General features: G+C 41.2%; 2 protein-coding genes across 26 annotated transcripts in view; one reads left to right on the top strand and one right to left on the bottom strand.

Moving 5' to 3' along the window:
- The window catches only part of LOC139747051 (uncharacterized), a 1040326-nt gene that overhangs the window by 965375 nt on the left and 59175 nt on the right, over nt 1-15776 (top strand). The gene's annotated exons all lie outside the window — the stretch shown is intronic.
- LOC139747055 (uncharacterized) overlaps nt 1-15776 on the bottom strand; it is a 236301-nt gene that overhangs the window by 200786 nt on the left and 19739 nt on the right. For all 7 annotated transcript variants that reach the window (XM_071658839.1, XM_071658841.1, XM_071658834.1 and 4 more), the window contains one exon: nt 12199-12364. In XM_071658839.1, the coding sequence (XP_071514940.1) occupies nt 12199-12364 (166 nt within the window). The remainder of the gene's footprint in view (nt 1-12198; nt 12365-15776) is intronic.

Below are 15776 nucleotides of genomic sequence, written 5' to 3'. Positions count from 1 at the left end.
TCCTCAGGCACCTCACCATGAATCATACATATATTAAATAACCTTACCAACCAGTCAACAATATAGTCACCCCCTTTTTTAATAAATTCCACTGCAATACCATCCAAACCTGCTGCCTTGCCGGCTTTCATCTTCCGCAAAGCTTTTACTACCTTGTCTCTGTTTACCAAATCATTTTCCCTAACCCTCTCACTTTGCACACCACCTCGACCAAAACACCCTATATCTGCCACTCTGTCATCAAACACATTCAACAAACCTTCAAAATACTCACTCCATCTAATTCTCACATCACCACTACTTGTTATCACCTCCCCATTAGCCCCCTTAACTGAAGTTCTCATTTGCTCCCTTGTCTTATGCACTTTATTTACCTCCTTTCAGAACATCTTTTTATTCTCCCTAAAATTTAATGATACTCTCTCACCCCAACTCTCGTTTGCCCTCTTTTTCACCTCTTGCACCTTTCTCTTGACCTCCTGTCTCTTTCTTTTATACATCTCCCACTCATTTGCATTTTTTCCCTGCAAAAATCGTCCAAATGCCTCTCTCTTCTCTTTCACTAATAATCTTACTTCTTCATCCCACCACTCACTACCCTTTCTAATCAACCCACCTCCCACGCTTCTCATGCCACAAGCATCTTTTGCGCAAGCCATCACTGCTTCCCTAAATACATCCCATTCCTCCCCCACTCCCCTTATCTCCTTTGTTCTCACCTTTTTCCATTCTGTATACGCAGTCTCTCCTGGTACTTCCTCACACAAGTCTCCTTCCCAAGCTCACTTACTCTCACCACCCTCTTCCACCCAACATTCTCTCTTCTTTTCTGAAAACCCATACAAATCTTCACCTTCGCCTCCACAAGATAATGATCAGACATCCCTCCAGTTGCACCTCTCAGCACATTAACATCCAAAAGTCTCTCTTTCGCGCACCTGTCAATTAACACATAATCCAATAACGCTCTCTGGCCATCTCTCCTACTTACATGCATATACTTATGTATATCTCGCTTTTTAAACCAGGTATTCCCAATCACCAGTCCTTTTTCAGCACATAAATCTACAAGCTCTTCACCATTTCCATTTACAACACCGAACACCCCATGCATACCAATTATTCCCTCAACTGCCACATTACTCACCTTTGCATTCAAATCACCCATCACTATAACCCGGTCTTGTGCATCAAAACCACTAACACACTCATCATTCAGCTGCTCCCAAAACCTGGGCATGAGAAGAAAGATCATTAGAGGCAAGTGCTTTGGGAACGGCTGAGTGAGCGTGTTAGCAGTTTTGATGCACGAGACTGGGTTATAGCGATGGGCGATTTGAATGCAAAAGTGAGTAACGTGGCAGTTAAGGGAATAATTGGTGTACATGGGGTGTTCAGTGTTGTAAATGGAAATGGTGAAGAGCTGGTAGATTTGTGTGCTGAAAAAGGACTGGTGATTGGGAATATCTGGTTTAAAAAGAGAGATATACATAAGTATACATATGTAAGTAGGAGAGATGGGCAGAGAGCGTTACTGGATTACGTGTTAATTGATAGACATGTGAAAGAGAGACTTTTGGATGTTAATATACTGAGACATGCAACTGGAGGAATGGCTGATCATTATCTTGTGGAAGCAAAGGTGAAAATTTGTAGAGGTTTTCAGAAAAGAAGAGAAAATGTTGGGGTGAAGAGAGTGGTGAGAGTAAGTGAGCTTCGGAAGGAGACTTGTGGGACGAAGTACCAGGAGAGACTGAGTATAGAATGGAAAAAGGTAAGAGCAAAGGACGTAAGGGGAAAATGGGAGGAACGGGATGTATTTAGGGAAGCAGTGATGGCTTGCGCAAAAGACGCTTGTGGCATGAGAAGCGTGGGAGGTGGGCAGATTAGAAAAGGTAGTGAGTGGTGGGATGAAGAAGTAAGATTATTAGTGAAGATTATTAGTGAAAATACATAGCAAATTTAAATTAACCAAAGTTTTTTCAACAGTAAACACTATCTGACTTATGTTAATGGTTCTACTCGCATTAGTGATGGAACAAACAATAAACAAAAAACAAACAATTAAAATCAGGAAAACCATACAAAAAATCATGCAAGAATTGCTTACTGACACCGCATTAAGTCTGGATCATTCTCAAATGTTAAATTACAAGAATTAGTATTACATAATCATCTAGCACATTCTACAACAGAGGTATGCTCAACACTCCTAGATGTGCACTTGCCACAAATTAAAGATTACTTCTTAGACATTTTGTAGGAAATTAGTTGCTATTTTCACTTGCATATTGTTCAGCAAGTTTTTTCTATCATAATTCATACAAAACTACTCACTTATAGAAATGAATTATGTGATATGAGAATGACATCATCTGAGGAGTGTCACAAGAGTGCTTGTACTGACCTACCAGCCACCCAAGCAAGCAAATACTTTTCAGTCTTCTCTGTTTAGCCTAACTTAATGTGTTTCCCAGTTTTATCAACATATTTCATCTTGTGTACGTGTAGGAAGAGAGGAAAGTGATTGGTTCTCAGTGAATGTAGGTTTGCGGCAGGGGTGTGTGATGTCTCCATGGTTGTTTAATTTGTTTATGGATGGGGTTGTTAGGGAGGTAAATGCAAGAGTCTTGGAAAGAGGGGCAAGTATGAAGTCTGTTGGGGATGAGAGAGCTTGGGAAGTGAGTCAGTTGTTGTTCGCTGATGATACAGCGCTGGTGGCGGATTCATGTGAGAAACTGCAGAAGCTGGTGACGGAGTTTGGTAAAGTGTGTGGAAGAAAGTTAAGAGTAAATGTGAATAAGAGCAAGGTTATTAGGTACAGTAGGGTTGAGGGTCAAGTCAATTGGGAGGTGAGTTTGAATGGTGAAAAACTGGAGGAAGTGAAGTGTTTTAGATATCTTGGAGTGGATCTGTCAGCGGATGGAACCATGGAAGCGGAAGTGGATCATAGGGTGGGGGAGGGGGCGAAAATTTTGGGAGCCTTGAAAAATGTGTGGAAGTCGAGAACATTATCCCGGAAAGCAAAAATGGGTATGTTTGAAGGAATAGTAGTTCCAACAATGTTGTATGGTTGCGAGGCGTGGGCTATGGATAGAGTTGTGCGCAGGAGGATGGATGTGCTGGAAATGAGATGTTTGAGGACAATGTGTGGTGTGAGGTGGTTTGATCGAGTAAGTAACGTAAGGGTAAGAGAGATGTGTGGAAATAAAAAGAGCGTGGTTGAGAGAGCAGAAGAGGGTGTTTTAAAATGGTTTGGGCACATGGAGAGAATGAGTGAGGAAAGATTGACCAAGAGGATATATGTGTCGGAGGTGGAGGGAACGAGGAGAAGAGGGAGACCAAATTGGAGGTGGAAAGATGGAGTGAAAAAGATTTTGTGTGATCGGGGCCTGAACATGCAGGAGGGTGAAAGGAGGGCAAGGAATAGAGTGAATTGGAGCGATGTGGTATACAGGGGTTGACGTGCTGTCAGTGGATTGAATCAAGGCATGTGAAGCGTCCGGGGTAAACCATGGAAAGCTGTGTAGGTATGTATATTTGTGTGTGTGGACGTGTGTATGTACATGTGTATGGGGGGGGTTGGGCCATTTCTTTCGTCTGTTTCCTTGCGCTACCTCGCAAACGCGGGAGACAGCGACAAAGTATAAAAAAAAAAAAAAAAAAAAAAAAAAAAAAAAAAATTTCATCTTGACAGATGAAAAATGAAAAATAATATAAAAAATACATGCTATTTATTGCTACAGCAATAATGCAAAGTAAATAATAAATACAATTCAATACAATTGTTATAAACTGAAAAGAACATTGTTTTTATCTCATATTCCATGCTTGTCTTCCTTGCTACATCTTCCTTATCATCCAATCTCTCCTTACCTTCTACCAAGATGGAAATAACTGGCAACAATACCATTCAGTACCAAAACAGATGCACAATACACTGCACAGAATGTACAGTACCACCAACACACTTGTCACCATCCACCTCACACAGCCTAATTGACACACCAAAAACAAATGTCATTGATATTCTTCAGAAGGTTCTTGATTAATTCATATGCCAAAATGAATTACATTGAGTACATTACTAAGGATAATGCTGTTAAAGAAATATGGACAATGCAACACAGCATAGTTTAGAATATTTCCTGTTCAAGGAGGCGAGATGTTGGTCGGTCATATCACAGTTAAAAAATGTACATCATATTCAGTGAATGACATGGTAAATTGTATTATATTTTTTTTCTACACAGTTCCATCCAGTCTGTTCTTAACAAATGCATGAGCTAATGATTATCTACATATTCAGAGAAAATATAGGAAAACTTACCCAGCACCTGGAGTCACATCACTTGTTTCTGTAACTTTTGTCTTTCACTTGGTAAATAAGAAGGTAAATTAAATCTTTTAAATATCTTTATACACAATTCTCTTTGGTAGGTTTATAACTTATTCATACACTAACAATGAATTACATAAAGTTCAACATTAAGAAATATACTGTAACAGAAATATGGATAGCACAACAGCATACACTTTTGAACATTTCCAGTTCAGGAAGGGGGGTTCAGAGTTGTCTTAATTCAAAATGTACATCTTACCTAGTGAATATGGTAAATTGTATTCTTCATCTTACCTAGTGAATATGGTAAATTGTATTCTTTAAACATTTTGTGACATAATTCTCTATTGTAGGCTCATGACTAATTCATGCCCTAAAAATAAGTTTCATGTTAAGATAAGTAATGGAAATTGTACGTTGGACATTAGAACGTTTGTAATTCAGGTTGGCAAAGTGAGACGAGTATTCCATTTCAGTTAAAAACACTCATATTTTTTTCATGGATGATACAGTAAACTGTATTTTACTCACTATCTACAAGTACATTTTCAATAAAATTCTCAAAGGAGGTTCTTACCTGATGCATGAGTTAATAAGTTAATAAAGATTCAGAAAAATATACAAAACCTTACCTAGCCTATCCCAGAGTCCTGAAGAAAAGTGGATGTGAAAAACAGGAAGGTATTCTTCTATAATTTTCTGTATGAGCTGTATATCATTTGCATTGCTCCGATAACATTTTGGGTGATACTTATTACATTATTTCTGTAACATCTGGAGTATATTTCATATCTTTTTTTAGCCAAAAGTCCCTAACCAATTAATCAGATGAAATCAATGTCATAATATAATGCTATTTGCTACTATGAACATTTTTGGTAATGACTAGGTCCTATTTTGTGACCTACTACATCTTATCATTCATTTTCAATTACTCCAGGACCAATTTCTATAAAAGAGCCCCAGGCATACCTAGTATCATTCAAAAGGCTCCTGCAGCCAAAGGCTACATTACTTCCAGCTGCAGGAAAATATAGACTCCTTTGGAGAAAAAGTTCTTTAAAGAATTTCTACTCCCGCTTATACTGCGTTAACAGTGGCAGCTTTTGAATCATGGCATAACCTCATGCAAGTGGAGTCTGGTTACACCTGACCCTATTCTCTACATATCTATAAATCTATTATATTTGATCAGCATTTCCCACATCAGCGAAGTAGCGCCATGAAACAAAGAACAACCCATCTCATATACACACATATATGGTTTCGGTACATTATACAGGACAGCTAAAGACTGAGTGTGAACAAATGTGGCCTATTTTGTCTTTTCCTAGCGCTACCTCACGCACGTGTGGGGGAAAGAGGTTGTCATTTCATGTGTGGCAGGGTGGCGACGAGAATGAATAAAGGCAGCAAGTACTGATTATGTACATGTGTATATGTGTATGTGTCTGTGTGTATATGACTGTGTGCATCGAGATGTATAGGCGTGTATGTGTGTCTGTGTGTGTGGACGCGTATATGTCTACATGTGTGTGTGGGTGGGTTGGGCCATTCTTTTGTCTGTTTCCTTGCGCAACTCCACTAATGTGGGTGACAGCGACAAAGTATAATACATAAATAAATATAACTATTATTCTTTTTATTATACTTTGTCACTGTCTCCTTCATTAGCAAGGCAGCGCAAGGAAACAGACGAATGAATTGCCCAACCCACCCAAATACACATGTATATACATACACGTCCACACACGCACATATACATACCTATACATCTCAACGTATACATATATATATATATACACACACAGACATATACATATATACACATGTACATAATTCATACTTGCTGCCTTTATTCATCCCCGTCGCCACCCTGCCACACATGAAAATAACCCCCTCCACCCGCAAGTGCATGAGGTAGCACTACGAAAAGACAACAAAGGCCACATTCATTCACACTCAGTCTCCAGCTGTCATGTATAATGCACCGAAACCACAGCTTCCTTTCCGCATCCAGGCCACACAAAACTTTCCACAGTTTACCCTAGATGCTTCACATGCCCTGGTTCAATCACTAACAGCACGTCCACCCCGGTATATCACATTGTTCCAATTCACTCTATTCCTTACACACCTTTCTCCCTCCTGCACGTTCAGGCACCAATCGCTCAAAATCTTTTTCACTCCATTCTTCCACCTCCAATTTGGTTTCCCACTTCTCGTTCCCTCCACCTCTGACACATATATCCTCTTTGTCAATCTTTCTTCAATCATTCTCTCCATTTCAATACACCCACTTCTGCTCTCTCAACCACACTCTTTATATATATATATTTATTTTATCATTTATTTTGCTTTGTCGCTGTCTCCCGCGTTAGCAAGGTAGCGCAAGGAAACAGACGAAAGAATGGCCCAACCCACCCACATACATAAGTATATATATACACGTCCACACACACACATATACATACCTATACATCTCAACGTATACACACACACACACACACACACACATATATATATATATATATATATATATATATATATATATATATATATATATATATACTTTTTTTTTTTTGCTTTGTTGCTGTCTCCCGCGTTTGCGAGGTAGCGCAAGGAAACAGACGAAAGAAATGGCCCAACCCACCCCCATACACATGTATATACATACGTCCACACACGCAAATATACACACCTACACAGCTTTCCATGGTTTACCCCAGACGCTTCACATGCCCTGATTCAATCCACCGACAGCACGTCAACCCCAGTATACCACATTGATCCAATTCACTCTATTCCTTGCCCTCCTTTCACCCTCCTGCATGTTCAGGCCCTGATCACACAAAATCTTTTGCACTCCATCTTTCCACCTCCAATTTGGTCTCCCACTTCTCCTCGTTCCCTCCACCTCCGACACATATATCCTCTTGGTCAATCTTTCCTCACTCATTCTCTCCATGTGCCCAAACCATTTCAAAACACCCTCTTCTGCTCTCTCAACCATGCTCTTCTTATTTCCACACCTCTCTCTTACCCTTACGTTACTTATTCGATCAAACCACCTCACACCACACATTGTCCTCAAACATCTCATTTCCAGCACATCCATCCTCCTGCGCACAACTCTATCCATAGCCCACGCCTCGCAACCATACAACGTTGTTGGAACCACTATTCCTTCAAACATACCCATTTTTGCTTTCCGAGATAATGTTCTCGACTTCCACACATTCTTCAAGGCTCCCAGGATTATCGCCCCCTCCCCCACCCTATGATTCACTTCCGCTTCCATGGTTCCATCCGATGCCAGATCCACTCCCAGATATCTAAAACACTTTACTTCCTCCAGTTTTTCTCCATTCAAACTTACCTCCCAATTGACTTGCCCCTCAACCCTACTGTACCTAATATCCTTGCTCTTATTCACATTTACTCTTAACTTTCTTCTTTCACACACTTTACCAAACTCAGTCACCAGCTTCTGCAGTTTCTCACATGAATCAGCCACCAGCGCTGTATCATCAGCGAACAACAACTGACTCACTTCCCAAGCTCTCTCATCCCCAACAGACCTCATACTTGCCCCTCTTTCCAAAACTCTTGCATTCACCTCCCTAACAACAATATGTAGGTTTGCGGCAGGGGTGTGTGATGTCTCCATGGTTGTTTAATTTGTTTATGGATGGGGTTGTTAGGGAGGTGAATGCAAGAGTTTTGGAAAGAGGGGCAAGTATGAAGTCTGTTGGGGATGAGAGAGCTTGGGAAGTGAGTCAGTTGTTGTTCGCTGATGATACAGCGCTGGTGGCTGATTCATGTGAGAAACTGCAGAAGCTGGTGACTGAGTTTGGTAAAGTGTGTGAAAGAAGAAAGTTAAGAGTAAATGTGAATAAGAGCAAGGTTATTAGGTACAGTAGGGTTGAGGGTCAAGTCAATTGGGAGGCAAGTTTGAATGGAGAAAAACTGGAGGAAGTGAAGCGTTTTAGATATCTGGGAGTGGATTTAGCAGTGGATGGAACAATGAAAGCAGAAGTGAGTCAGAGGGTGGGTGAAGGGGCGAAGGTTTTTGGAGCACTGAAGAATGTGTGCAGGCAAGAACGTTAGCTCGGAGAGCAAAAATGAGTATGTTTGAAGGAACAGTGGTTCCAACAATGTTATATGGTTGCGAGGCGTGGGCTATATATAGGGTTGTGCGGAGGAGGATGGATGAGTTGGAAATGAGATGTTTGAGGATATGTGGTAAGAGGTGGTTTGATCAAGTAAGCAATGAAAGGGTAAGAGAGATGTGAGGTGATAAAAAGAGTGTGGTTGAGAGAGCAGAAGAGGGAGTATTGAAATGGTCTGGTCACATGGAGAGAATGAGTGAGGAAAGATTGACAAAGAGGATATATGTGTCAGAGGTGGAGGGAATGAGGAGAAGTGGGAGACTAAATTGGAGGCAGAAGGATGGAGTGAAAAAGATTTTGAGTGACTGGGACCTGAACATACAGGAGGGTGAAAAGCATGCAAGGAATAGAGTGAATTGGAACTATGTGGTATACCGGGGTCGATGTGCTGTCAATGGATTGAACCAGGGCATGTGAAGCATCTGGGGTAAACCATGGAAAGCAGCTGTGGTTTCTGTGCATTACACATGACAGCAAGAGACTGAGTGTGAACAAATGTGGCCTTTGTTGTCTTTTCCTAGTGCTACCTCGCACGTGCCCGGGGGAGGGGGCGCCATTTCATGTGTGGCGGGGTGGCAACAGGAATGGATGAAGGCAGCAAGTATGAATATGTACATGTGAATATATGTATATATATGTGCATGTGTGGGCATTTACATATATACATGTGTATGTAGGTGAGTTGGGTCATTCTTTTGTCTGTTTCCTTGCACTACTCCACTAACACAGGAGACAGCAACTAAGTATAATTATCACTCCTCTCTTCCTACTCATACACATGCCTTACACGCTTGATAAAAACTTCTCTGCTTCTAGCAGCTTCCATCTCACACCATATAGTGTTAAGACTTTCCACAAGGCATCACTATCATATTCCTTCCCCTGATCCATAGATGCTACATACACATCCATCTGTTTTTATAAGAATTTTCTAAGTATATAATAATATGAGTGATGCTTTGTGGAAAGTCTTAACACTATATGGGGTGGGAGGGAAGCTACTAGAAGCAGAGAAGTTTTTATCAAGGGTGTAAGGCATGTGTACGAGTAGGAAGAGAGGAGTGATTGGTTCCCAGGGAAGGTAGGTTAGAGGCAGGGGTGTGTGATGTCCCCATGGTTGTTAATTTGTTTGCGGATAGGGGGTTTAGGGAAGAATTGCACGAGTTTTGGAAAGAGGGGTGAGTATGCAGTCTGTTGAGGATGAAAGAGTCTGGAAGCGAGTCAGTTGTTGTTCGCCGATGATAGAGCACTGGTGGCTGATTCAATTGACAAACTGCAGAAGTTTTTGACCAAGTTTGGAAAGGTGTGTGAATTGAGAAAGGTGAGAGTAAATGTGAAAAAGATCAAGGTTATTAAATTCAGCAAAGTTGAGGGACAAGTTAGTTGAGATGTAATTTTGAATGGAAAAAAATTTGGAAGTGACGTGTTTTACATATCTGGGAGTGGACACGGCAGCAAATGGAACCATGGAAGTGGAAGCGAGTTAAAGGGTGGAGGAGGGGGCAAAGGTACTAAGAGTGTCCTCAAACATTTCATATCCAACGCATTCACCCTCCTTTGCACATCCTTATCTATAACTCACGCCTCAATATCAATTTAACATCATTGGGAAATGCACAATACCTTCAAGCATACCCATTTTTGCTCTCCCAGATAACAAACTCTCCTCCCAAACATTCTTCAATGCTCCCAAAGCCTTTACCCTCTCACCCACATTGTGACTACCTTTTGCTTTCATGGTTCCATTCACTGCCATGTCCACCCCCAGTGATATGCTTTTCATTTCCTTCACAAGCAGGGGTTTGGCAGCTGGTTTGTGGGAAGTAATGTGAAGGTCCTTTTGTAGGTGATGTTGAATGGTTCTGAGAGAGACATTTCCAAGAAGATTTAGATGACTTTTCTTGGGTTCATCACCTGAAATGCAGGGTTGCTCCAATACTTCTCTGACTTAGGAGGTTATCTGTAGATATAAAAGTCTTTGTTGGGCAACCAGGGATAGGTTTTGGCGGTGGGATGACATTCACGAGGAGGCCAAGAGTGCTGGCAAGCATCCACCTGGTGGTGTGTTCTAAATGCCAATTATGCCTATAAAACTTGCATGTACCCACAATTTCTTGTTTCCAGATAAGAATTCAGGCTCTCTCCTCCTTAGAACAGTAAGAGCCAGCCATCTGAGAACACAGGTGGAAGAGAAACAGCATCCAGAAAGGAGTAGAGAAAAAACATCCTTCCCTAAAGATTGTCCGAGGCAGGTTGCTGATTCCCATACCATTAAAAACATTAGTCTCAGCAACCAGATGTACTAGAATTTCACCCTGAGAGCATCATATGCTTGTATATGCAGGAAACCTTAGTTATGTATCACTTTTAAAAATACATGGGGGTGGACAACATTTTTGGTGGACACTGTACATGCAGGCAGACATGAGGGGAAGAAGAGATACCCTGGAGGATTGATGAATCTGTTTGATGATAGGGAGGCACATGTAAGGTATTTGGGTATAGAGGTATGGTAAAAGATGGGTATGGCAAGTGCTTTGGTGAAAAGAAAAGAGAAGGTGAAAGTCTTGCCTAGGATAAAATGTGACAAGGCAGCAAGAATGGACGTTACTGCAGCTTAATTTTTTTCATAAAGAGGGTAGATTGTGTTGCTGATTGGTTAGTTAAGATTTTTAGTGTATGTATGGATCATGGTGAGGTGCCTGAAAGTTGGTAGAACGCCTGTATAGTGCTACAGTATAAAAGTAAGGGGGACAAAGTGACTGTTTGAATTACAGAGGTTTAGGTAAGTCGAGTATAACTGATTTTAAGTTGTATAGTAGAGTGGTGACTGAGAGGGTAGTGGCAAGCATAGAGCATGAAATTGGGGAAGAGCAATGTGGTTTCAGGAGTTGTTGAGAATGTGTGGATTAAGTGTTTGCTTTGAAGAATGACATACCTATAGAAACAAAAGGACTTATGTCACATTTATGGTTCTGGAGAAAGCACATGACAGGGTTGACAGAGATGTTTTGCAGAATATGTATGTAGTGTGGAAGGAAAACTATTATAAGGAGTAAATAGTTTTTATTAAGAGAGTATGGCATTTGTGCAAGTAGGCAGAGCAGAGTGGGAGTGGTTCCAGGCGAATGTGGCTTTGTGGCTGGAGTGCGTGATGTCATAATGGATACGTGAAATGACAGCTGGAACAACAGTGTCAGTATCAGATCTAATATATTCTACATTTTTACTTTTTTATATCAATCTTGTCAACTTAAAATACTTTCCTTGTGACCTACAAGACTGCTGAGATGTTCATATATGAAAATTTGTAACCATGCTCACTCTGTTGGAAACCTATACATATCAAAATCAAGATATTTATACAACTTTACTGTCAATGAGAAAAATCTACTTTAAAGTTTCTTCCTTGAAAGTGTATTAAATCTACATCAGAATCATAAAATACAATTCAAATTCCATCTTTTTAAACTAAAGAGGCTGTTCAGTCTGTGATGTCTGGCCTACCTTAGGACATCTCTGTAATCGGTAACTGTGATATCAATTATGCTGAAGAAATTCATACATATATTGGTAATGATCAAAGTTCTTCAAATAAAGAATGAAAAAGGCTTTACATAACAAACAAATCCAGTATATAGACAGAGTCTCATGTTCCTACTCCCTCTGTTCCTGAAAATTCACCTTGAAATTCATTAGCTTCTGATCTAGGTTGCAGAGAAGGTGAAACCTTGTGTGATTCTGGGTCAGCAGGTCCATGTCCACAATCAGTACAATTGTTATCCACTTCAATATGTTCATCGTCCACATCCTTAACCTCGACCTTGACTAGATTTACTGGTAAAAGCTCCTGAAATTAAATTTAAACAAGTAACATATTTGTACATATGTAAAGGTGTTACCGGGCTCTATCTGCAAAAGGTTACACTGAGAGTGAAATGTTACTTTTGGTGAGCTATATTATTCACAATACAGTATATTCAAAGAACTTCCCACTCCAAAGAAGTCCAGACACACCCAACATATTTACATGTGCGCTTCCTTGCGCACATGCGGGGGAAGGGGGTTGTCATTTCATGTGTGGCGGGGTGGTAAAGGGAGTGAATAAGGGCAGACAGTATGAATTACGTACATGTGTATATATGTATATGTCTCTGTGTGTATATTCATGTATATGTTGAAATGTATATGTAAATACATGTGCGTGTGTGGACGTGTATGTATATACATGTGTATGTGGGTGGGTTGGGCCATTCTTTTGTCTGTTTCCTTGCGCTACTTCGCTAACACGGGAGACAGCGACAAAGTGTTATACATAAGATATGAACATATTACTTTTTTATTATTTTGCTTTGTCACTGTCTCCCGCGCTAGCGAGGTAGCGCAAGGAAACAGACGAAAGAATGGCCCAACCCATCCACATACACATGAATATACATACACGTCCACACACGCAAATATACATCCCTATACATCTCAACGTATACATATATATATATATATAAACACACAGACATATACATATATACACATGTACATAATTCATACTGTCTGCCTTTATTCATTCCCATCACCACCTCGCCACACATGAAATAACAACCCCCTCCCCCTCATGTGTGCGAGGTAGCGCTAGGAAAAGACAACAAAGGCCCCATTCGTTCACACTGTCTCTAGCTGTCATGTAATAATGCACCGAAACCACATCTCCCTTTCCACATCCAGGCCCCACAGAACTTTCCATGGTTTACCCCAGACGCTTCACATGCCCTGGTTCAATCCATTGACAGCACGTTGACCCTGGTACACCACATCATTCCAATTCACTATATTCCTTGCACGCCTTTCACCATCCTGCATGTTCAGGCCCCGATCACTCAAAATCTTCTTCACTCCATTCTTCCACCTCCAATTTGGTCTCCCAGTTCTCCTCGTTCCCTCCACTTCTGACACATATATCCTCTTGGTCAATCTTTCCTTCCTCATTCTCTCCATGTGACCAAACCATTTCAAAACACCCTCTTCTGCTCTATCAACCCCACTCTTTTTATTACCACACACTTCTCTATCCCTTTCAATACTTACTCAATCAAACCACCTCACACCACATACTGTCCTCAAACATCACATTTCCAGCACATCCACTCTCCTCCACACAACTCTATCCATAGCCTATGCCTCGCAATCATATAAAATTGTTGGAACCACCATTCCTTCAAACATACCCATTTTTGCTTTCCAAGGTAACGTTCTCGACTTCAACACATTCTTCAACGCCCCCAGCACTTTCACCCACTCCCCCACCCTATGAATCACTTCTGCTTCCATGGTTCCATCCGCTGCCAAATCCACTCTCAGATATCTAAAACACTTCACTTCCTCCAGCTTTTCTCCATTCAAATTTATCTCTCAATTGACTTGTCCCTCAACCCTACTGTGCCTAATAACCTTGCTCTTATTCACATTTACTCTTAAGTTTCTTCTTTCACACACTTTACCAAACTCAGTCACCAGCTTCTGCAGTTTCTCACCCGAATCAGCCACCAGTGCTGTATCATCAGCGAGCAACAACTCACTCACTTCCCAAGCTCTCTCATCCACAACAGACTGCATACTTGCCCCTCTTTCCAAAACTCTTGCATTCACCTCCCTAACAACCCCATCCATAAACAAATTAAACAACCATGGAGACATCACGCACCCCTGCAGCAAACCAACATTCACTGAGAACCAAGCACTTTCCCCTCTTCCTACACGTTCACATGCCTTACATCCTCGATATAAACTTTTCACTGCTTCTAACAACTTGCCTCACACGCCATATATTCTTAATACCTTCCACACAGCATCTCTATCAACTTTATCATATGCCTTCTCCAGATCCATAAATGCTACATACAAATCCATTTGCTTTTCTAAGTATTTCTCACATTTCTCACAGAAATGGTAGAGGATGTGTGGATCAGGTGTTTGCTTTGAAGAATGTGAGAAATACTTAGAAAAGCAGGTGGATTTGTATGAAGCATTCATGGATCTGGAGAAGGCATATGATAAAGTTGATAGAGATGCTCTGTGGAAGGTATTAAAAGTATATGGTGTGGGAGGTAAGTTGCTAGACGCAGTGAAAAGTTTTTATCAAGGATGTAAGGCATGTGTACGAGTAGGAAAAGATGAAAGTGAGTGGTTTCCAGTGAATGTCAGTGTCGGAAGGGGTGTGTGATGTCTCCATATTTCTTTAATTTGTTTATGGAAGGGGTTGTTAGGGAGGTGAATGCAAGAATTTTGGAGAGAGGGACAAGTATGCACTCTGTTCTGGATGAGAGGGTTTGGGAAGTGAGTCAGTTGTTGTTCGCTGATGACAGAGCACTGGTGGCTCATTTGGGTGAGAAATTGCGGAGGTTGGTGACTGGGTTTGGTAAAGTGTGTGAAAGACGAAAGCAGAGAGAAGATGTAAATAAGAGCAAGGTTATTAGGTTCAGTAGGGTTGAGGGTCAAGTAAATTGGGAAGTAAGTTTGAATGGAGAAAAACTGGAGGAAGTGAAGTGTTTCAGATATCTGCAAGTGGCTTTGGCAGCGGATGCAACCATGGAAGTGGAAGTGAGTCACAGGCAAAGGTTCTGGATGTGTTGAAGAATGTGTGGAAGGTGGTCTGATCGCATAAGTAATGAAAGGGTAAGGGAGATGTGTGGTAATAAAAAGTGTGTGTTGAGAGAGCAGAAGAGGGTTTATTGAAATGGGTTGGTCTCATGGAGAGAATGAGTGAGGAAAGATTGACAAAGAGGATATATGTGTCAGAGGAGGAGGGAACAAGGAGAAGCGGGAGACCAAATTGGAGGTGGAAGGATGGAGTAAAAAAGATTTTGAGCGATCGGGGCCTGAACATACAGGAGGGTGAAAGGCATGCAAGGAATAGAGTGAACTGGAATGATGTGGTATACTGGGGTTGACGTGCTGTCAATGGATTGAAGCAGGGCATGTGAAGCATCTGGGGTAAACCATGGAAAGTTTTGTTTGGCCTGGATGTGGAAGGGGTACTGTGGTTTTGGTGCCTTACACATGACACCTAGAGACTGAGTGTGAACGAACGTGGCCTTTGTTGTCTTCTCCTAGCGCTACCTCGTGTGCACGCGGGGGGAGGGGGTTGTCATTTCATGTGTGGCGGGGTGGCGGCAGGAATGGATGAAGGCAACATGTATTATATGTACATGTGTATATATGTATATGTCGGCGTATGTATATGTATGTATACATTGAAATGTATAGGT

Source organism: Panulirus ornatus, chromosome 67 (assembly GCF_036320965.1).
Source record: "Panulirus ornatus isolate Po-2019 chromosome 67, ASM3632096v1, whole genome shotgun sequence".
Lineage (NCBI taxonomy): Eukaryota > Metazoa > Arthropoda > Malacostraca > Decapoda > Palinuridae > Panulirus > Panulirus ornatus.
This window is presented reverse-complemented; position numbering and strand designations above follow the sequence as displayed.